This window comes from Lampris incognitus, chromosome 8 (assembly GCF_029633865.1).
Source record: "Lampris incognitus isolate fLamInc1 chromosome 8, fLamInc1.hap2, whole genome shotgun sequence".
In the NCBI taxonomy this organism is placed as follows: Eukaryota; Metazoa; Chordata; class Actinopteri; order Lampriformes; family Lampridae; genus Lampris; species Lampris incognitus.
Window position 1 is genome coordinate 14,347,847 of NC_079218.1, and position 24,150 is coordinate 14,371,996.

Here is a 24,150-nt window from a genome sequence, read left to right on the forward strand (position 1 = left end):
AGTTTTTATTCCTTTTTATTTACATTGAAAATGGAAGATGAACATTTTGAGTAGGTGTTCCTCTTGCATTACAATAGAAAAGTCTTCTATGTGGCCTTTGATTAAAAAACAGCAGCAACAAAAACTAACATAAAAGAAACAGCATCTTACATGTTGGAGAATACATGCAGTATGCCTGTAGTTTGTGCCAGTGCTGTTATTGTAAGGGTAATTTGATTAACTGTAAAAGCTAATATGCAAAATGCATTTTATTTGCATTGAAAATGTTTTGAGATATTTAAGGAGAAATTAGAATATTTGTGGAACTTAAAATTTTGTGGCTGCTTCCTTTTTTTAGTATAGGGTGTAATATTTTCAATGTTTGAATTTGAAGTAATCCAAAAGTAATCCAAAGGTATTTAGATTACATTTTTGTAAGACAATGGATTATATTACTAATTACAAAAATTGCCAGGTCATTTGTATTCAGTAACTGACTACATTTCAAAGTAATCTGGCCCAACTCTGGCTATACGAAGACAAAAGTAATTTTAGAATGGTAGCAGGTCATCTCCAACCCTACGAATGGCCAAAAGGTAAACACAGTTAAAAACTGGATCCTTTATATAATAGAGATATTGAAAATTATACTCAAGGGAAACACTCAAGCAGGAACATCTTTATTCATACCATTTTGTTTATCTACTATTAAAGCCTGCTGATAAACAACCTTAAGTTCTGTCTTAATTATCGTATTATTGTTATCTTAAAATATCAGGATTTAAACACTTTAAGTTTAAACCATCCCTTCTACTTTTAAACGATTGTACTTTGTGGCAATGAGTGCATGTTTCTCAGCTGAGGCAATGTAATTTTGCTGCTTGGATCAGTGCTCAGTGAAAAATCCCAGAACAGTGGCCATGTGGAGACCCACAGACCATTTGAGGCCAACCCAATGCATGTTTTATGAAACCAGAGCCTAAATTATGGATTTTTACCGATTTCTTGGACTTCAGTATTTTCTCAAACTCTTCCATCTCCCTCTCCTTTCCCAGTCTTACATTAGGTAAGCCTCTGGGAGAAGGCTGTTTCGGCCAGGTGGTGAGAGCCGAAGCCTATGGAATCAACAAGGACTGCCCGGAGCAGGCCAGTACTGTGGCAGTCAAGATGCTAAAAGGTAGAAAATATCTACTCTGTAATTAAAGAGAGAGACAACACACACATTGTCACAGATTGGTGATATAATAACAGCCGAGGCTGTCATTTTCTTTACCTCAGATGATGCCACTGACAAGGACTTGGCAGACCTGATCTCTGAGATGGAGCTGATGAAAGTCATGGATAAACACAAGAACATCATCAACCTGCTAGGCGTCTGCACTCAAGATGGTGAGATTCAATCAAATGTCCATATTAAAGTCACTAATTGTGGTTCAGATCAGCATGTGAAATTATGTACCTGGGCTGTCTCATCATTTATCCAATCAAATTCTTGTTAGGGTTAAGGTTAGGGTTAGCTCAAGGTCAACTTACTTAGGTCTCTGAACTTAGAGTTATTATTTATATCTTCAACACCTTATCTGTTTCTTTTGGTGATTCTTTCATTTGTATTTTTCCACCATCACTTTCTGAATATTTGTGGTTTTGTTTTGTTTTGTTTTGTTTTTGTTGTTTTTTTTTTTTTATGCTCAGATCCAAGCCTAGTTAAAATATGAAAGACCGGGGCGTCTGGGTAGCGTAGCGGTCTATTCCGTTGCCTACCAACACAGGGCTCGCTGGTTTGAATCTTCGCGTTACCTCCGGCTTGGTCAGGCATCCCTACAGACACAATTGGCCATGTCTGCGGGTGGGAAGCCGGATGTGGGTATGTGTCCTGGTCGCTGCCCTAGCGCCTGCTCTGGTTGGTCGGGGCGCCTGTTTGGGGGGAAGGGGGAACTGGGAGGAATAGCGTGATCCTCCCACATGCTACATCCCCCTGGCAAAACTCCTCATTGTCAAGTGAAAAGAAGCAGCTGGCGACTCCACATGTATCGGAGGAGGCATGTGGTAGTCTGCAGCCCTCCCCGGATCGGCAGAGGGGGTGGAGCAGTGACCGGGACGGCTCAGAAGGGTGGGGTAATTGGCCGGATACAATTGGGGAGAAAAAGGGGGGGGGGTATGAAAGATGTCCTTAAATATAATCCAAGAGTCCGTTAATTTAGATAAGAAAGAAGATGAGGGAGGATTTACAGGAGGCAGCAGAAAGTTTGAAATAGTGAAAAAGATGAGTAATTTTTTTTCTTGACCTGGGATGGGGGAATCGGGGATCAGGGGAGTAATCAGAGAGGACAACTTCCTCCTTGTTAGCACAAATTGGGACATAGACACCTTTACTAAAACAACAAGGAAAAGAATACCTATATTTTGACCTCTTCACCTTCTCTATTGGTAAGATTGAACATGAACACAGCGGTTCTCATTCATCAATCTTATGTACAAGTTTGTTCTTACACACCCATGGACTTTTTTAGCCCTGAAGTTTTTCTCAGAGACCAGTGTAGAACCTGCTAACCCTGAATGTAGTCACCAGCTGGCTAACACTGATGTCTTTGCAAGACAATAGATGTTAGGGGGAAGGAATTATAAATAACCATCAGGCTTTGCTGATGATTGTCAGACAATCTTGAGAGCTAAAAAGAAATCCATGGGTGTGTAAGAAAACTTGAGTAGGTAAGAACAATTCATGAATGAGGCCGATTGACATTTGCGCATTTCGATCACCGATGGCCCCCAAGCCTCCTGGTGTACCATATCAATACAAATAACATCAAAACACCACCTCCCCTTCCCTTTCAGGTCCTCTGTATGTGCTGGTGGAGTACGCCTCCAAAGGGAGTCTGAGGGAGTACCTGAGGGCCCGCCGGCCTCCCGGCATGGATTACACCTTTGATGTGACCAAGGTGCCTGAAGAACAGCTTACCTTCAAAGACTTGCTGTCCTGTGCCTACCAGGTGGCAAGAGGAATGGAGTACCTGGCCTCTAAAAGGGTAAGCAGCCTCTGAGAGATTCGGCCTGAGGGAACACTAAAACAGTTTCTCAGGACTGGCGTATCCCTACAGCTCCCTCTTTATGTTTAGAGCTGCTATCAACCCATCCTCACAAATATTTTGACATGATCGTTCTAAACCCGGGGACACACTTGAAGACTTTTAAAGTCCTAATAGACTACGAAACGACTCAGCATCAGGCATTTAATGACCATTTTTAGCGAATTACAGCCGTAGACAAATAGACTGGTTATAACTACAGTCATAGAGACACGCACAATTACTGACAAGCTCAGACATGTCCAGATTCCAGTCATAAAAATCAAACATGTGTAATATTATCGTGACGACTCTAACTTGCTGAAGGCTTGATCGGAAGGTGAACATTTTGAATCTTGAACTTCTGAATATTGCAAGATAACGTGTGCCGACTGTCCATGGTGATTTGAACTATTTTACACAGACTGGTGCAGACTTTCCCTACCTTGAAAATCAGTTGTCATGGACAAATTGGATTTATAGTTGGCCTTTGAATCATCTACTGTGTTCCCAGCTTAAGCTGACAGCCATATTTTGTTTCCTTTATTGACAGGGGTTCAAGGTAATGTTGGTGATCTAGAGAATGAATTTCATTCTACTGCCACTTTAGAGGGAAGTCACTCAAATCTGAAGTTATTTAAGCAGAAATGACATTTGCTGGACCTTGGGAATGCATCTGAAACCATCAGTGGTCAGCAAACAGCAATTCTGACCTTTGACCAATGAATAAATCACAGTTGTGAATGGGGGTGTATGTTTTACTTCCAGAGCCTTCAATACCTTCACAAAACCTTTATCTATATTAGAGTTCAGTATCATTTTTATTGTAATTTTTAGAAAGCAACCTCTTTCTTGTCCGTTTGTATTTTTCTCTTGTAATATCGATGTTCTGTAATCTCTACACGGAGAAAGTGATCACATGGAATAAAACCAAGGCAATGAGGAGACAACTGTCATGTTTTTGCAGTGGGACCAAAATAGTTGTTTGGAGATATCATTTAGGATATAAAATTATAAGTTTTTTTTTACTTTAGCACCACTGGGGTTGGTTGGTAGCTACTACCATTATTTGTCAGACCACATTAATCCTCTGCCTCATCCGGACAGCTTTCCTGTATTCCCTGGCTAGAGGAGGTCTGACCTGGGAGGGGACTGCTAAAATTTCAAACCCGCCGTGTTGATTTTACAAGACCTATAAAGCATTACAGGGCTTTAGAGATCAGGGATATCAGGACTGGCATCTGCACTGCCTGCTTTGCTTTGCTGTTCAAGCAAAGGACTTCAGGCTCGGGGGCATGCAGTAAAACAAACACCTCTTTCACATTTTAATTAACTGTTGTTTCACTAAAAGCAAGCAGCACCGTCTCACATTCACACCCGGCTGCCTCCCCGGTCATAAAAGTCAGTCCTCACCTGATGGAAGCAGGTTAAGAGTAAAGCGTCTGTCTTAAGCATACCTTGACAAAGGCAACAGAACTTCTCCCAAACTCCTTCTCTGAAATGTGGCTAAATGTTTTTGCTTTTTTTTTTTCTTGGTGAGAGAACTTGGCCTGCAGATGAATGAGCTGTCTTTCCATTCCTCCTCCTCTGCCTCTGTCTCTCATTTGGTCAGCCTTAATCTCAGTTTGACACTTTTCCTCTGTCTATTCATTTCTCTCTCTCTCTTTCTCTGTGTCCCCATCAATTTTCTTCTATTCAGTTTCTTTTTTTTCCCTCCCACCTCTATGTTCCTATTCCTTCACCTCTGTATCCCCCCCGCCTCTCTCTCTCCCTCTGTCTGTCTCCATCTATTTTCCTCTATTCAGTATCTCTTTCTTTCTTTCCCTTCTACCACTTTGTTCCTATAGCTTCATTTCTCTGTCCTGCCCTATCTCTCCCTCTGTTTCTCTCGCTGTCTCTGTATCAATCTAGTTCCCTCTGTTGCGTTTTCTTTCTTTACTTCCCCCCACCTCTGTGTTCCTATTCCTTCATTTCTCCATCCTGCTCTCTCTCTCTCTCTCTCTCTCTCTCTCTCTCTCTCTCTCTCTCTCTCTCTCTCTCTCTCTCTCTCTCTCTCTCTCTCTCTCTCTCTCTCTCTCTCTCCCTCCCTCCCTCTCTCTGTTCTTCCTCTCAGGGCTTTGTCCATAAATCTGTAAGCAAACAGGCAGCAGAGCTGTTGTCTGTATGCAGGCATCGGGTTTCTGGTTCTGTGGCCTGCTAAGAATGCAGGAGTCTGAAAGTACCCTTCTATTACAGGGCAACCAGCGCTGTTTCATTTCGACTAACCCCACAAACCTCACATCTATTTCAACTGAAAACCAAAATAAACTTAATGACATCCATTCAGTGTGGCCAGCAGTGCCCCTCAATTTTTTTTTCACCATGAAGTGATGTTTTTCTTGGGGGGGCTCTACGGTTTCTATATAAGGACATTTTAATTTTGTAGAGTTCGCTAAAACGAGACAGTGCTTGTTGACTTTAGAGTCTTGATCTATTTCAGAGAAAATCTTTTCGCAAGTTTTTGCTATCTCCTCTAGCTATCTGCTTCCACCTGGCCTTACCACAGAGCCGTATGACCACAGCATGGGGCTGACAGCGACATGTAATTTCATAGGGCTAAATTCAGAGGAACATTTCAGAAAACATGGAACTTTAAAATAGTCTGACAGCATGTCACTGCGGTGCACCTCGCCTGAATCCTCCTTCTATATCTGTCTCTTAAATTTGAAGGCAAGGATGTTAGTGCACAAAGTTACCAAATCTTAGTCAGGGGAAATCGGCAGGAAAATCAGAAAGAAAAATAAAACAACAAAAAAGAAAAATTGAAAACTAGCCAATATGCTAAACATGGACTTTACAGAGTCCATGTACCAAAAGAATTATCTTCCACCAGGGCCCAATTGTTCCTTGTAGAGACCTACCAGAATCCATCTTACAGTCCATACTGACTAAATGATTAAGATCTGATTTTAGATTTTTTTCACCCATCGTAACTCTCTCTCCCTCTCTCTCTCTCTCTCTCTCTCTCTCTACAGTGCATCCATAGAGACCTTGCTGCCAGGAACGTTCTGGTTACTGAGGACAATGTGATGAAGATCGCTGACTTCGGCTTGGCCAGAGGAGTCCACCAAATTGACTATTACAAAAAAACCACCAACGTGAGTAGATGCTACCAGGGATGTGATTCTAGGAGATTTTTTTTCAGGAATTTGCTTTGTTCAAGTGACTTTCATTATTTTCTGCTATTTTTTTCCTCAGTTTTTTAGCAACAACAGCGGGTAGCATGTGTGTTCACATTGTATATGAAACCCCTTATTTGAGAAACCATAATGGCATATGTCAAAATGACACTCGTATTGAATTGTTAAAGGAATGTTTTTTTTCTGCTGTTTGAGAGGGTAAATCATTCACTGTTCACAATTTTTGTGAAGCCACAAAACAGATAAATCCTTTATTTGTAGATAAGACAAATCAGGAAATACCAGTTAAATTGGGGAGGAAGTGATTGTAAGATATCAATTGTAAGATTTTAGCTAACAAGTTTCACCCTTGGCTATCCTCATTTGTCTTCATTCTCACACCACAACCCCAGTGGGATGCCTGGTTTTAAACTGAGTCCATTCACCAGGCAAATCCTGATAAATTCTACCTTACCTATGAGTCACATGGAAAGGTAGCCAAACTTAGCGTATGATCTGGGATATTCCAATGGAGCTTGCCGGTGTTTCCCAAGAGCTTCCTGCTAGCAGAGAACACAAGTTCAAGACTCTGGGTCAGCCAGTATCCAACCTGCTAAAATATCTCCCCTTTGTTTGGCCTCTGTTCTGCACCAGTTTAAGCAACAAGCAAGAACAAGGTTTCCATACGAGTTTCATTAAGGTATTTTATTACAAAAATAATTATATTTGTTTAGCTGCCATGGATGTGAAATAGTTATACAGGCTGGCACAAATCTTAACCCTCGAGCCACAGTGCCTGGCTGGCGACAAAGCCAGTTTAGTAGCTCTGCTTGTAAACAGGGTCTGTCCAGCATCCCTCCTGTCGGTCTGTTTGTTCCTTTAATCCTCTTAAAAACAGATGTTTGATGTGTGGGCCTGATTGGCAGCAGACTTAATGAGACCTAATTTGAAAACAGGGAGACATAGGGAGACGTAAGGGGAGAGACGGGAGGGAAGGAGAGAAGGTAGTAAGAGGAGACTTAAAGAGAGGAGCAAGGGAACTGAGAAAGAGAGGGAGAGAAATGGAGAGAGTAGAAGAGGGGAATAAAAAAAGAGGATGAGCAGACAGAGAGAAAGACATGCCATTAAAAAGTCTACCCAGCTTTATTTGTATAGTCCTAAATCACAAATTAGTCACAGAGGGCTTTAAAAACACAGTTACAGTAAGCATAATGTAAGACAACCCCTATCGTTAGACCCTCAATTCAGATGAGGGAAATCGCCACAGAAAAAAAAAAGCTTTTTAGATAGATAGAGATTTGAGCAGAGTGTAAAAGAGAAGAACTGGAGACAGACAGAAATAGACTGAATGTTGTGTTTGGCTGTGATGGAGAGCAGGGCTGTCCTGTGTCCCGGGCGGTGTTGTGCTGGTAACTGGAGGCAGGGCATTAAAAACACTGTGTTTCTATGTCTGCTCCGCAGGGGCGACTGCCAGTGAAGTGGATGGCACCAGAGGCCTTGTTTGACAGAGTCTACACACACCAGAGCGACGTGTAAGTCTAAATCACCAGACTTTGTGTTTAACACATGCTGTCTGCTACAAAAAAACACACCTAGGTCAGTTATAGGTCTGCCTAATTAATCCTTCCCTTTCCAGTCCAGTCATGGTCTGTACTTTATTTTACCATTTACACAAGCGTTCTTTCTTTCTTTCGTTCTTTCTTTATTTACACAAGATTTAAAAAAAAAAGATATAATATATAATTGGAAACGGAATGTGACGGAGAGTTACAAAAACAGGGGCTTGAAAAGTGGCATTCTCCAGGCAGCATACCACAGGAAATAATTACAGCAATGCGGTATGCACAGTTTGTATGTATTAATTATTCCAGACATAGCAAAAAACAGAGACACAGTTCAGCACAGCACCCGACAACAATGCATCCCATAATTGACATAAGCATAATAGTAATTAATTACCTTAATCAGAGTTCTTTCAGAGAATTGGTTCTGTTACCTGCATCTGACCAGGTAATGATCGACAAAAAAATATGTTGAGCAGCGGAAAACAGAGATTAAGAAAAGGAAACCACACACTCATAACACCTATACAAATATTTATTGATATACATTTTGTAAAACTGAGTTTTCTTCCTCGGGATAGTCTTAAGGATAAAACTGGTGCGCGGCTTCCTGTTCCTCATCTGTGGATACTGACCCTGTTAGCCAGCAGCTCAACAGTGCAGCCACCGTTGCCTTTTTATGAGTGGCAGCAGACACACACATTTCAGAAACAACCTTCATGATCAATAAAATGAAGGGGATTAATATAAGTTTGTGGATGGAGGAAAAAAACCAAAACAGAAACAGACATTTTCTGAAGCCTCATGCACAACGTTAGCAGCGAGGTCACATGCAATGTAAATCCCATTCTGTAATTAGGTTATCCAATGGGTCTTGTAAACTCGGATCAATAAGGGATCACATTGATTTGAACACATCTAGACACCTTAATCACACCACCACCTAAATTCAATTATTCACCTTAATCAGGTTATTGACTGTATATACACAAAGTCAATAATCTGATGTAAACACTGAGAAGAATACAAACCATTGCATTGTGTCCTCATTTGCAATTTCAAAATTGTGTATAGTTTTTTATTGTGGCCTGTATGTTAGCTTACCTGTGGGCCTGGTTTGGTGTCCAGGTGGTCGTTCGGCGTTTTGATGTGGGAGATCTTCACACTGGGAGGATCTCCTTACCCCGGGATCCCTGTGGAGGAGCTCTTTAAGCTTCTGAAGGAAGGACATCGGATGGACAAACCATCCAACTGCACACACGAACTGTAAGAACCAACCACAGACAGGGAACAACAAGCACTAATGCTGTTTAGAGAGAAAGAGACAGCGAGAAAATGTGGGAAAAAAAGCTTGAAAACCTGTATCGCTGTTAAGGACACAGTTGAGATAATTTTGAATAACGTATTAAAGGTGACAGAGAGTTATGTTTTGACCTATCAGGATCAGGTATGTAGTTGTAGAAATGTATTACCATAATGTGATGAATATTTAATGACGCAAAATGAACAAGTTTTCAAATTGCCGAAGCCTAATATTTCCCAGAACTGAAAATCATTGAACTTTGACACAACAGAGTTCAGGAACTCATAAGCTTGCCAAGTCAACTCAAGTTGTATCCAGATCCATCAATCTTATTTTAATGGGTTTCATTTGTAACATTAAATGATGCTTTGTTAATTTCTGCAGACTTCATTTGATCCATACCAGTAAAACTTCTTCCAAGAAACAATTAGTGAACAAAATAATTTTTGCATGGAGGATCATGCTGTAAGATAACGTATTTGAAGAAAGAAAAAAGGTGAAGAAAACTTACTCCCTTTTTTGTCTTGAAGCATCTTAAAAAGTTTTCGGGAACTGCAGAACCTTCCAGAAGTGCAGCTTTATATTCTGACTAAAATTATTCTCAAAAAAGGTGAAGAACTTGGGTCGTCCAGGTAGCATAGCGGTCTATTCCATTGCCTACCAACACGGGGATTGCCGGTTTGAATCCCCATGTTGCCTCCAACTTGGTTGGGTGTCCCTACAGACACAATTGGCCGTGTCTGTGGGTGGGAAACCGGACATGGGTATGTGTCCCGGTCACTGCACTAGTGCCTCCTCTGGTCAGTCGGGGCGCCTGTTTGTGGAGGAGGGGGAACTGGGGGGAATGGCATGATCCTCTTGCACTACGTCCCCCTGGTGAAACTCTTCACTGTCAGGTGAAAAGAAGCGGCTGGCAATGCCACATGTATCGGAGGAGGCATGTGGTAGTCTGCAGCCCTCCCCGGATTGGCAGAGGGGGTGGAGCAGCGACCAGGATGGCTCGGAAGAGTGACATAATTGGCCGGATACAATTGGGGAGGGGGGGTGAAGAACTCAGGATGCAAAGTGAAGACACACACACAGGCTCGTAAGTTTTTGTAGGGTATTTTGGAGTCTGTCTAACTCTATCAGAGCCAAAAACCAGCTCTTTCTCAAACACCTCCACACCTGATGGTATTAATATACAAAAAAGATCACTTCTATGCACCCTATGCATTGCCTTTGTGCACTGCCTGTTGACACCTGTGTCCTATTGGTCTTGCACCTAGTTTTCTGACACTTACTTGCATTGTCGCCTCCTGACTGGATCCTTGCTTGTGTTGTATTAACTCTCACATGTACGTCGCTTTGGATAAACACGTCTGCTAAATGAAATTGTAACATTGTAACATTATCAATGATTGTGTGTGTGTTTTCCTGTGAAGGTACATGAAGATGCGTGAGTGTTGGCATGCCGTGCCGACCCAGAGACCGACCTTCAAACAGCTGGTGGAGGAGCTGGACAGAGTCCTGCTGTCAGTTTCTGATGAGGTATGTGTAAGCATCAACAAAACACACACACACACACACACACACACACACACACACACACACACACACACAAAATCATCGCTAATGTTACAATGTTAAAGTGTTACAATTTAATTTACTGTGTTAGTATACTATGTTACAATGTTACAATTTCATTTACTGTGTTATAATACTGTGTTACACTGTTACAATTTCATTTCTTGTACTGTGTCTGCAGTACCTGGACCTGTCCACGCCGTTTGAGCAGTACTCCCCCTCATGCGAAGACACCTCCAGCTCCTGCTCCTCAGACAACGACTCGGTCTTCACTCACGACGCCTTGTCCACAGACCCCTGTCTGCTGGGATACCAGGACACACACTCCCGGATAGACGTGAAGACAGCACTCCGATAGACACACACACGCACACACACACACACGCACGCACGCACGCACGCACACACATGCACATTAGGGCTGGGCAGTAGTTCAATATGATCTTTTATGGTCTTCCGGCAGTGTTGTATTGGAATGAAATTTGGATGTTATCACATCCTGGTACACAGATGTGTTGTGTAAATTAATGATAATGAGAATCTAGGACCTAGTCTTTCTCACAAAATGAGGTGTGAAATATTTGAGGCAGTATTATTTGAAAACTATAGTGTTGGTTTGATATTCTACTTTACATTACCAAACAGTTGAATGTGTGACCCTCAGCTGGACTCTGAAACACGGTGTTTTTACACATGTAGATATGCTGATATATTTCTATATCATGTAGAATGCCCTACCATTATTGTGCCAGTCATGTTTTCCCTATCGCCCAACACTAATGAACATGTGCACAAAGACATAGTGAAAGACCCACGTCTACACACACATTTCACACATAACTGTGTAAACACACACACACACAAACACACACACACACACACATTTCACACACACACACACACACACACACACACACACACACACACACACACACACACACACAGAGGCTTAATCACAGGTTGATAGTGAAGAGGAGCATGCATCATCAGTGGTGGCGTGAAACGAAAAAGAAGAAAAAAAGAAGAAGGTACTTTGGACTATTGAAGCATTCTTGTTGACAAACAGCCGTCAATCCACACATCCAGAGACCCACGCTGGTCCAGAACTCATCCCCCTCTCATCAGGTTTTACAAGAACTCACACTCCAGATCCCCCTCATTCTTCCTACAGAGAGAGAGAGCGATAGAGAGAGAGGGAAGACTATCTCTTTGTCCATCACCCGAGACTCCTCCGTTCAAAACAAAGACCCCCAAACCGGGGCATGAACCCCAGAAGATAAAGATTTATTTTGATATGATTAAAAAAAAAGAAGAAACTGATTGTTAAATATAAATTTCTCTCTATATAAGATTATTTTACTTTTTTTGTGGCTTATTTAAAAAATTGTCTTAAATCTCAGGATATCTTGTGCTAAGAAGTTGCTGTACTGGCAGCAAAGTACCTGAATTTATGATTTCCTGTGAATATATTAGAATATTAAAATATTTTATGTACATATCAACAACAAAAAGACATTTACCTTTTTAATAAATTATTCTAAATGAAAAAAGCAAGAGTGTTATTGGAGGTGAAGAAAGCAGCGGGCGTCTGGGTGGCATGACGGTCCACTCTGTTGCCTACCAACACGGGGATCGCCGGTTTGAATCCCTGTGTTACCTCTGGCTTGGTCAGGCGTCCCTACAGACACAATTGGCTGTGTCTGCTGGTGGGAAGCCGGATGTGGGTATATGTCCTGGTCGCTGCACTAGCACCTCTTCTGGTCGGTTTGAGCGCCTGTCCAGATGGGGGGGGGGACTGGGGGGGAATAGCGTGATCCTCCCACACGCTACGTCACCCTGGCGAAACTCCTCACTGTCAGGTGAAAAGAAGCGGCTGGCGACTCCACATGTATCGGAGGAGGCATATGATAGTCTGCAGCCCTCTCTGGATTGGCAGATGGGCAGCTCGCAAGAGTCGGGTAATTGGCCAGATACAATTGGGGAGAAAAAGGCACTCATCGTCATCATCACCATCATTATCACCATCATCTTCATCATCATCATCTCAGGGGTGTAATGAGTAAGGAGTCATCGAATCTGAAATACCAAATAAATGAACCTGTTGAGCCACTAAGCCAAAATATCAAAAGTTCAGACCTTCCAGTTTTTTTTCCCCCTTCTCGCTCGACTGAAACAAAGTGAATGAGACCAAACATGTCAGTAGTGATTGTGTGTTATCTCCCTGCAGCCCAAAGCTTCCAGTTAAATCAGTTACACAACAGCAGTCGGTCTAGATCTGCCGTTGGTTGACGTCTGCACCTCTGAAAGAAAACTTGATTTCCACTGATGGGGCCGAAAACCTGCAAAAGTATGGTCCAGCTTTCCAGCTTTGGAAAACGCCGAGAAATGATAAAACTGTTCTCATGCCCTGGACATATTATTGAGGCGATGGAAATTTGTTAAGTGAGGTTATTAAGTCATATGAGCAACATTAATTGTAGTTTTAGCACAGTTTTTAGCTGACATGACATTTTTTTCCATGTGTTTTTTGAGGTGTGACATCGGTGTGTTCCTCACACGGTCCATTCAGACTGTGATAATATTGAATAATATGACCCTCTGTCAGCAGCACCCGGATATACAAGATATAAAGTCTGGGAAAATGACTCTATATTATAAAAAAAAAATTTTTTTTAAATATGTGCATATTGGGGCATTTATTGTCACTTTTTCTGAAGTTAAACAGCTTTCAACAGTTAATTAAACTCAAATAAGTAGATATGAAAAAAGGGAGGAACAAATGTTCACAAATGTCTTCTTCCATGTACACACACACACACACACACACACACACACACACACACACACACACACACACACACACACACACACACAGACGGTTTGGACCGGGTGGGACTCAGCCTGAAAAGATGAATGACAATGGAGTGTGGTGGGGACTGCCAGGGTCCACTGCCAGGTTTGAGTTACTGAATGTGATGGATTACAAATGGAGAAGAAGGGGAGCGATTCTCCTTTTGTCTGGATGAAACCTTTTAGCCCATCCAATCTGCCGGCCGGGGGCGTCCTCAGGTCCACAACCGGGCTGGACAATAGAGCTTAGCAGCCTGTAATGGGTGTGACTGCAGTCCAGAGGGACGTTAAAGGGAGACATAACCCCGGCTTGTGTGCAAATGAGGAGGCTCTTATCATGGTAATGCCTCCTCTTCTTCTCGACTGCCGCCCCATCCAAATACAAATGCTAATTCAGACCCCCCCCCCCCCACACCGCCCTCCCGGTCAACGCCAAGGCCTCCTAATTTAGCCCACCAATCTGACCCCAGACCAGCCTGCCGAGTCTGAGAGAGATTCCCAAACAACTGTATTTATTCAAAGGCTCCGGATTGAGTTCCTCTGTCAAGATCTGGATGGAGAACAGTGGAGCAGTGAAGGTGGAGTGTCGCTGACCCCGCTCCTCATACATAAAATGTTCTTAGGCAAAACTGTGTTCTCCCCCAGAATGGAGTATTTCAGACCTGAAGTTTCTTACAGACAGAGGTATGATCATTATCTGTAACTCCTTCTCCCTAACTGAACTAGCTAAACTCCAGAGAAAGCAGAAAACGCCACTTTCAGGGCAGAAAGGGGTCAAAAGATTGTCTGCACAAGCATTTTCAGATCATTTCCGAGAAGTTCACCATCCACATTATCATACTGCAACAAGAGGACAACACTGAAGACTCTTCTGGCCGCGTGCAGACGACTGTCTGAGATCAGCACTGTCGAAATGCTCTTCTTTTTTTTGCCGTCCACACAACAATGCCAGGCTTGCATTTTCAAATTCATCCACTTCGGAGAAGGTTTTTGCAAAGGTATTTTCCGTGGTCAAAAACCAATTTAGTGTGGAAGGAAAACCAAAAAAGAGGCCTTTTTGTGATTTTATCTGTGTTAGTATGGACTTATCCCATTGTCTATCCCTAGCTATTAGCAAATACCCAGGCTTACAAAAACCTCAGCGTTAGCCTGTTTATTTTTATATTCAGGGTTACGTCTTATCTACGAGTAAAACATGAGGGCTACAAAATTCCATGAGTGTGCAAGAACACATTTGCACATAAGAGCATGTCACACATCAGGCCCCTGCTCTTCTATGTACATGTACGTACTGTTATTATTTTCTCTTCGGGAGTGGGAAGTGTTTGCAGAAACAAATCTGTAGTGAGCTAATGAACAAGATAAATCTTGCTGCTAACAAAAAAAATCTAAAATAAATCTCACCGCTGAATTAGTTAAACCGATGCAGGTCCTCTGAATAACAGCAACACTAAACCCAACCAACACACGTTTGCTGGAGTTAAACAGTTACACCACCGTATCTGTTTTTTGTCCTTTATCGACACTTTTCACAAGTTAAACAGCTGAAAGAAAATGGAGCCAATAACAAAACTGTTTTAACCTGAACTCATCCCGTCACATATGGAGTCATAGTATATGATATATGGATGATCCAGTCCGTAACATGGACTTAAATTATCTGTTATCATATGATAAGTGATTTTTGGTTGGTCTGTTGTTTTTGTTGGTTGGTTGGTTGGTTCGTTAGTCGGTTGTTCGGTTGTTTTTGTTTGTTGGCTGTTTTTTTTTGTTGTTTTTTTTGTTTTTTGGTTGGTTGGTCGGTTGGTTGGTTGGTTGGTTGGTGATTTCTATTGGTTGGTTGGTAGGTTGGTCAGTTATTTTGTAGGTAGGTTGGTTGGTTGTTTGTAGTTGGTTGGTTGGTAGGTTGGTTGGTTGGTTGGTTGGTTGTTATTTGTGGTTGGTTGGTTGTTTTTGTCAGCTGGTTAGTTGATTGGTTGTTGTTTTTGTCGGCTGGTTAGTTGATTGGTTGTTGTTTGTGGTGGGTTGGTAGGTAGGTAAGTTAGTTGGTTTTTTAGGTTAGTTGGTTGGTTGGTTGATTGTTTTTGTTGGCTGGTTGGTTGGTGGTTGTTTGTGTTTTTTTTGGTTGTTTTTGTCAGTTGGATGGTTGGTTAGTTGGTTGGTTATTGTTTGTGGTTGGTTGGTTGGTAGGTTGGTTGATTGGTTGGTTGTTATTTGTGGCTGGTTGGTTGTTTGGTTGTTTTTGTCGGCTGGTTAGTTGGTTGGTTGGTTGTTTTTGTTGGTTTGTTGGTTGGTTGGCTGGTGGTTGTTTGAGGGTTTTTTTGGTTGTTTTTGTCAGTTGGATGGTTGGTTATTGTTTGTGGTTGGTTGGTTGGTTGATTGGTAGGTACGTTGGTTGGTTGGTTAGTTGGTTGGTTGGTGTTTTTTTTGTTGGTTGGTTAGTTGGTTGGAAGGTATGTTGGTTGGTTGGTGGTTTTTTTGTTGGTTGGTTAGTTGGTTGGTTGGTTAGTTGGTTGGAAGGTATGTTGGTTGGTTGGTGTTTTTTTTGTTGGTTGGTTAGTTGGTTGGTTGGTTAGTTGGTTGGAAGGTATGTTGGTTGGTTGGTGGTTTTTTTGTTGGTTGGTTAGTTGGTTGGTTGGTTAGTTGGTTGGAAGGTATGTTGGTTGGTTGGTGTTTTTTTGTTGGTTGGTTAGTTGGTTGGAAGGTATGTTGGTTGGTTGGTGTTTTTTTTGTTGGTTGGTTAGTTGGTTGGCTGTTTGGTCTTGTTATCAATCTTTTAGTGAGAGATTGTTTTAAGCTTTTGACAACTCATTTTGAAATGAGGTGTGTGTGTGTGTGTGTGTGTGTGTGTGTGTGTGTGTGTGTGTGTGTGTGTGTGTGTGTGTGTGTGTGTGTGTGTGAGCCGTGTGATGGACTGGCGGCCTGTCCAGGGTGTCTCCCCGCCTGCCGCCCAGTGACTGCTGGGATAGACTCCAGCATCCCCGCGACCCTGACAGCAGGATAAGCAGTTTGGATAATGGATGGATGGATGGATGGATGGATTTTGAAATGAGTTTTAAAGAATATACAGATACACATATACATGTATTAAATGTTTGTCTACAACAAACGGTTATTAAGGCTTCCCTTGAGAGAACTAATATCCAACTTATTTTATAACCTTTTGCCTTCATATGAGATGAAGTATCATTTTAAACCATCAAGCTTTGCATGTTGCTGCCTGTGTCTTTGAAATAAAAGGATGCACACACACACACACACACACACACACACACACACACACACACACACACACACACATCCATCCAGAGACGACTAAACTAAAACTATATCAGTCTGCCAGGAGGACATGCCCCAGTTGAACACAGAGACAAAGATGTGTATGTCTGTGTGTGTGTGTGTGTGTGTGTGTGTGTGTGTGTGTGTGTGTGTGTGTGAAATTATAGACTAAAATAGTCAAACTAAAGAATATGAGGCGGTCCAGCAGCATAAGCGGTGATGTGTGTGTGTGTGTGTGTGTGTGTGTGTGTGTGTGTGTGTGGGCAGACGGTGTGTGTTGTGTGCAAAAACCCAAAGAACGACAGACAAAAGCAAACTGAAGACCGCGGCCTAAACATGATGATGGAGAAGAGAAGGAGCCCAGATTTTATGATCCTGGTTCAGATCGTCCAAGAGCCATTTCGTCATTTCTCATCCCCCCATCCAGATGACTGATAGATAGTTCTGGTCAGGTCTGGTCATCCACAGCTCAACATGTCAGATGTCCATCTGAGAATCACATATCAGAGTCAGAAACACTTCGTCATTTCATTTCATGCACTCGCGCACATGAAATGAAATGAGCCATCATTTCCCCCAGCCCACAGCAGTGCAACACAAAGACAGAAACACATATCTAAAAACTACAAGAACACACATATCCAAACTAACATGTAGTATATCTAAATTAAACAAACAAACAAACAAACAAAATCACTGTCCAGGAGAACGAACATCAGCCAGGATGACTGCTGGAGCTGCCGGTCTGCATGGGCTAGCAGTTAGCTTAGCCTGCCCTGCTTCTGCGTCCTGTCAGACCACCCTCGGCGCTTCCTCTCTGGCCGCAGCTCCGGCCAGGGCCGTGGTCCCTGGGCCCACAGGGCGCAGCAGACCAAGCTCTCCAAGCCGATCCAAAGCTAGCCCTCCCAGCCAGACACCTTCGAGACATCTACCCACGACGACACTAAAAACACAGTCAAGGCTAGGCGAGGCCGCCGCCAGACCACCCTCGGTGTTACCGGAACTGCCGGTCTGCATGGGCTACCAGTTAGCTTAGCCTGCCCTGCTTACGCGTCCTGTCAGATCGCCCTCGGTGCTTCCTCCTCGGCCACAGTTCTGGTCAGGGCTGTGGTCCCTGGGCCCACAGGGTGCAGCAGACCAAGCTCTCCAAGCCGATCCAAAGCTAGCCCTCCCAGCCAGACACCTTCGACACACCTCCCCGCACTCCACACGACGACACTGAAAACACAGTCAAGGCTAGGCGAGGCCGCTGCCAGACCACCCTCAGTGTTACCGGAACTGCTGGTCTGCATGGGCTAGCGGTTAGCTTAGCCTGCACCGCTTCCGCTTCCTGTCAGACTGCCCTCGGTGTTACCTCTTAGGGCACAGCTTGGTCCCTGGGCCCACAGGACACAGAAAACCAAGTTCTCCCGGCCATCAAATGAAGACAAAACTTTTCTCCACCTCAAGGATAAAAACGTCTTTGGGATGTTTTTAATATTTTAATATTTTTTAAAGTTACATTTGCAACTAGTGCACACAGCAGCTGTCCGCCTCACAGCTGTCATTGTTTTGGTCAGACTTCATAAACGTTGTTCGCTTTATTACTTGCAAATGAGAAAACCAGCCGATGCCGCATCGCCTTCGCTTCCTCTTTCAGTCACCTCCATTTTTCAAAGAAATTCAGTGTCAACCCAATGCACAGATGCATCATGTTTGTCATGTTTCTTGTTGCCAGTAGAACATCCATATCGTCACGATCCTCCACACAGCCGTGGTGGAACATGGCATCATGGATTGTACCTTTAACCTGGAACTTCTAGACAGTAACCTGGAACCATTAACTTGGAGCTTCTAGACAGTAACTTGGAACTTTTAATCCGGAACCCACAGTAACCTGGAACTTTTAATTGGGAACTTCTAGCCAGTAACCTGGTACCATTAACCTGGAACTTCTAGAGAGTAACCTGGAACTTTTAACCTGGTACTTCTAGAAAGTAACCTGGAAATTTTAACCCGGAACTTCTAGACAGTAACCTGGAACCTTTAATCGGGAACTTCTAGACAGTAACCTGGAACCATTAACCTGGAACTTCTAGACAGTAACCTGGAACTTTTAACCCAGAACTTCTAGACAGTATCCTGGAACCTTTCATCTGGAACTTCCAGACAGTAACCTGGAACCTTTAATCGGGAACTTCTAGACAGTAACCTGAAACCTTTAAACTGGTACTTCTAGAAAGTAACCTGGAACTTTTAACCCAGAACTTCTAGACAGTATCCTGGAACCTTTCATCTGGAACTTCTAGACAGTAACCTGGAACCTTTAACCTGGTACTTCTAGAAAGTAACCTGGAACTTTTAACCCGGGACTTCTAGACAGTAACCTGGAACCTTTAATCTGGAACTTCTAAACAGTAACCTGGAACCTTTAACCTGGAACTTCTAGACAGTAACCTGGAACCTTTAACCTGGTACTTCTAGAGAGCAAACTGGAACCTTTAATCTGGAACTTCTAGACAGTAATCTGGAACCTTTAACCTGGAACTTCTAGACAGTAACCTGGAACCTTTAACCTGGAACTTCTGGACAGTAACCTGGAACCTTTAACCTGGAACTTCGAGACAGTAACCTGGAACTTTTACCCGGAACTTCTAGACATAGCAGCAGAGAAAAGGCTGGTGGAAAAACTGCAGACCATTGAGGACACCACCCACCTTCTCCAGCTTAAATAGCAACAGACTGAAACCACACAAAATCTTATGTTAACTTTCAGATCCAAACCCCAAACTGTGCCTTTTTCCATATTTCTTTTCCAAGGGCAGAATTCCCAAACACACGTGCTCTTCATTCCCATCTGATCAGTAGAGCCACAGTCTTCTACTGTTGGTCATCGTGTGTGTGTGTGTGTGTGTGTGTGTGTGTGTGTGTGTGTGTGTGTACTGACACTCGTCTATTTTTTATCCATTATGAGTCTTAGAAACATGACCATGTTTTCGTCACAAAAACATCCCAAGTACAACGTTTTGGTAAATATACATGCATACATACATATATGTGTGTGTATATATATATGTGTGTATGTGTATGTATGTGTGTGTATGTATGTATGTGTATATGTGTATATATATACATATACATATACATATACATATATATACATACATACATACATACATACATACATACATACATACATACATACACACACACACACACACACATATATATATATATATATATATATATATATATATACATATTCTTTTTTTGTGGCGATGCTGGAGATGTCAGTATTTTCATGGAACTCTGGTGTTCCCACTTAAAAGGTAAAATGGAGTAATGGCCTCAAACTAACAGAAAGCGTTTCCTTATCACTGTTAAACATTAACTGCCAGTTTAAAGCTAAATGAACTCTGGACCACACACACACACACACACACACACACACACACACACACACACACACACACTTTATCAGCAGACAACCACACAATCACTTCCTGTGGTCAACAGATAGGAGAGCAGATGAACAGAATGGGTCACACACAGTGTACAAATGTGTGTGTGTGTGTACAGGATGTCTAGTTAACACGGAGTCAACACCAGTGAAGGGTCTTATCAGTCAGTCGAGCAGACGTGGCATAACACCACGCGTATTCAAATCCACACATGCACGCAGACCAATAATAACACAATAATAGTACATAGTAAATAAGAGTTTATTTATAGTGCACCTTTTAAAGCAATGTTACAAAGTGTTGCACAAGATACAGACACAGAAAAATGAACAACATACACATACAGTAATACAGAAAAGTATGAATTATAGCCCCATCACAGGGAAGGCCAGTCAGTAGAGATGGTTTAGAGAAGTTTTTTAAAGCTATTTACAGACTCAGCTGATCTAATAGAGGGACAGGGTCCTGACGGCAAAACCAGTCACCCTTGGATTGGCAGGGCAGGGGGGGTATAGATAAGAGACCCTGGTTGGTAGATCTGAGTAGCCTGGAGTTGGAGTACGGATGCAAAATCTTGGAAATGTATAAACGGGGCAAGACCATGTAGGGCCTCATATGTGATAAGCAGTATCTTAAAGTCTATTCAAGATACTGCTTATCACATATACATCACATGAAAATAATACAATTAGTACACATTTACTGATATAATAAAATGAATATATGCTTCCTCGACTTGCCGGCAGCCATACCAACATGTACCCTGGCTCTGCTGAACGACAGAAGCTAAGCAGGTGTGGGCTTGGCTAGCACTTGGATGGGAGACCTCCCGGGAAAATGAGTTGCTGCTGGAGGTGATGTTGGTGGGCTAGTAGGTGGAAGTCTTCCCTCTGGTCCTAATAAAAAACAACAACAACAATAAAAGTCCCAATGCCCCAGTGCAGTGACGGGGACACTGTGCTGTAGGAGGTGCCGTCCATCGGATGAGATGTTAAACCGAGGTCCTGACTCACTGTGGTCATTAAAGATCCCATGGCACTGGTGTCCTGGCAAAATTCCCAACCTGCCTCTCTCCATCTGGCCACCTAGTCATCACCCAGGTGGTGCTACCCATGGTGGTGGTTGAAGCACTTTGGGTGTCCAGATAAAGTGCTATATAAAGGTAATGTTAAGGTTTGTAGAACGAACCCAATAGCGACAACACAAGACAAAGTAAAGCACCAACCTGGCAGGACTCGTAGAGGAGAGCCGGCCGGGCCTGGACAGAAGGGGGAGGCGCTTCAGGCGGAACTTGAGGATAGCTTCTTAAAAATGGGAAAGCCCTAACAGTACCCCCCCCTCTACGGGAGCCACCAGGCGACCTGCCAGGCTTGTCAGGGTGACGGCGATAGAACTCAGCGAGCAGACCAGGGTCCATGATGAGCTGGCGGGATACCCAGCTTCGTTCCTCCACCCCATAGCCCTCCCAGTCAACCAAATACTGGAACCCCCGTCCCCTGCGTCGGACGTCCATCAGCCGACGGACCTTCCACTGTGGATGCCCATCCACAATCTCAGGGGGAGGCGGAGCTGGGGCCGGAGGCATAAGGGGGCTCTCGGAGACAGGCTTTACTCGGGACACATGAAAAACCGGATGGATCTTCATGGAGGCCGGGAGCTTAAGACGCACAACTGCAGGACTGGGTACTTCCTGGATCTCGAAGGGTCTAACGAACTGGGGATTCAGCTTCTTGGCAGAGGACTGAAGGGGGAGATCCTTGGTGGACAGCCAGACTCTCTGTCCGGGTTGGTAAGCTGGTGCTGTGGATCGGCGACGGTTAGCTCCTCGTCTGGCACGTTCCGTAGCACGGAGCAGCGCAGCCCTGGTGATCTCCCAGACACGACGACAGCGGTCCAGATGAGTCTGCACGGAGGGAACCTCCACTTCGGACTCCTGTGCAGAGAAGACGGGCGGCTGGTAACCCAGGGATGCCTCAAAGGGCGAGAGGCCGGTGGCGGAGCTGACCAAGGAGTTGACCGCATACTCGACCCAGGGGAGAAACTGACTCCGGGAGGTTGGCTTCTTGGCAGCGACGCAACGGAGAGCAGATTCCACACTCTGGTTCATCCTCTCAGTCTGTCCGTTAGTCTGCGGATGATATTCCGACGAAAGGCTGACCGAGGCGCCCAACCCCTTGCAGAAAGCACGCCACGGGAAACAAACTGGGGCCCTCTGTCTGACACAATGTCCTTGGGAAGTCCATGCAAACGGAAGACGTGGCTCATCAGGAGGTCAGCGGTTTCTGAAGCAGAAGGAAGCTTAGGCAAAGCCACCAGGTGAACACCCTTGCTGAAGCGATCCACCACCATCAGGATCACTGTGTTGCCCTGAGACGGAGGAAGTCCAGAGACAAAATCCAACGCCACATGGGACCAGGGCCGACTGGGAATAGGAAGGGGCTGCAGCAGACCAGCCGGTGCCTGGTGAGAGGCCTTGCTGCGGGCACAGATGGTGCAGGCCATGACGAACTCCTTGACGTCCCTCCTCATAGTGGGCCACCAGAACCGTCGAGCTATGAAAGTGAAAGTGCGGTGGACTCCAGGGTGGCAAGCGAGCTGACTGGTGTGGCCCCATTTGAGGACCCGAGACCTCACTGAGTCCGGAACAAACAGTCGGCGAGGCGGCACGTTGCTCGGGGCTGGACTGGAGCGCAAGGCGTGCTTGACCACCGTTTCAAGGCCCCAGGTCACCACGCCAACGACCTTGGTCTCAGGGAGGACGGGACTTGGCTCCACCGTTACAGGTTCCTTAAGGTGTTGACGAGACAGAGCATCTGCCTTGGTGTTGCGGGAGCCAGGACGATAAGTCAGTGTGAAGTCGAATCGACTGAGGAAATTGGCCCACCGTGCCTGCCGACCATTGAGACGTTTGGTTGCCCGGATGAACGTCAGGTTCTTATGATCAGTCCAGATGGTAAATGGATGCTCTGCCCCCTCCAGCCAATGGCGCCATTCCTCAAGTGCAGCCACTACAGCGAGAAGCTCCCGATTACCAACATCGTAGTTCTCCTCGGCGGGAAGGAACCGGCGGGAGAAGAACGCGCAAGGATGAACCTTCTGGTCGGCCTCTGATCGTTGGGAGAGCACAGCCCCCAATCCGGTGTCCGAAGCGTCCACCTCAACTATGAACTGCCTCTTGGGATCGGGATGGAGTAGGACGGGGGCACTGGTGAACCTCTCCTTGAGCGACAGAAATGCAGAGCGAGCAGCTGGGGACCAGACGAACGGCTGAGAGGGGGAGGTTAGACGGGTGAGGGGTTCTGCTACAGAGCTGTAGTTTCGGACGAACCTCCTGTAAAAGTTCGCGAACCCGAGGAAGCTCTGCAGTTCCTTACGTGACTTAGGATCCGGCCATTCCACCACCGCTTTGATCTTGCGAGGATCAGCTCGAGTCTTGCCTCCCTCCACGATAAAACCTAAGTAGTCCACTGACTCAGAATGGAACAGGCATTTCTCAGCCTTGACGAACAGCCGGTTACGAAGGAGGCGTTCGAGAACCTGCCGCACGTGCTGGACATGCTCCTCGAGGGACCTGGAGAAGATGAGGATGTCATCAAGGTAGACGACAACGAATTGGTCGAGCATGTCGCGAAGGATGTCATTCATGAGTGCCTGGAACACCGCCGGGGCGTTGGTGAGGCCGAACGGCATTACCAGGTACTCATAATGACCACGGGGAGTCTTAAAGGCTGTCTTCCACTCGTCCCCTTTCCGGATCCGAACGAGATGGTAGGCGTTCCGGAGATCCAGCTTAGTGAAGACAGTCGCCTGGGTCAGGGGTTCGAGGGTGGAGCTCATCAGAGGCAGGGGGTATTTATTCTTGATGGTGATGTCGTTGAGTTGGCGATAATCAATGCAGGGTCGGAGACCACCATCCTTCTTCTTAACGAAAAAGAAACCAGCTGCCAC

General features: G+C 44.4%; 1 protein-coding gene across 1 annotated transcript in view; it reads left to right on the plus strand.

The window, feature by feature from the left end:
- fgfr4 (fibroblast growth factor receptor 4) overlaps positions 1–11,048 on the plus strand; it is a 31,615-nt gene extending 20,567 nt beyond the window's left edge. The window contains exons 12-19 of the mRNA XM_056285137.1: positions 1,035–1,156; positions 1,258–1,368; positions 2,815–3,005; positions 6,059–6,181; positions 7,664–7,734; positions 8,893–9,030; positions 10,492–10,597; positions 10,815–11,048. Coding sequence (XP_056141112.1) covers positions 1,035–1,156; positions 1,258–1,368; positions 2,815–3,005; positions 6,059–6,181; positions 7,664–7,734; positions 8,893–9,030; positions 10,492–10,597; positions 10,815–10,991 — 1,039 coding nt within the window. The 3' untranslated portion in view covers positions 10,992–11,048. The remainder of the gene's footprint in view (positions 1–1,034; positions 1,157–1,257; positions 1,369–2,814; positions 3,006–6,058; positions 6,182–7,663; positions 7,735–8,892; positions 9,031–10,491; positions 10,598–10,814) is intronic.
- Positions 11,049–24,150: the final 13,102 nt, after the last annotated feature.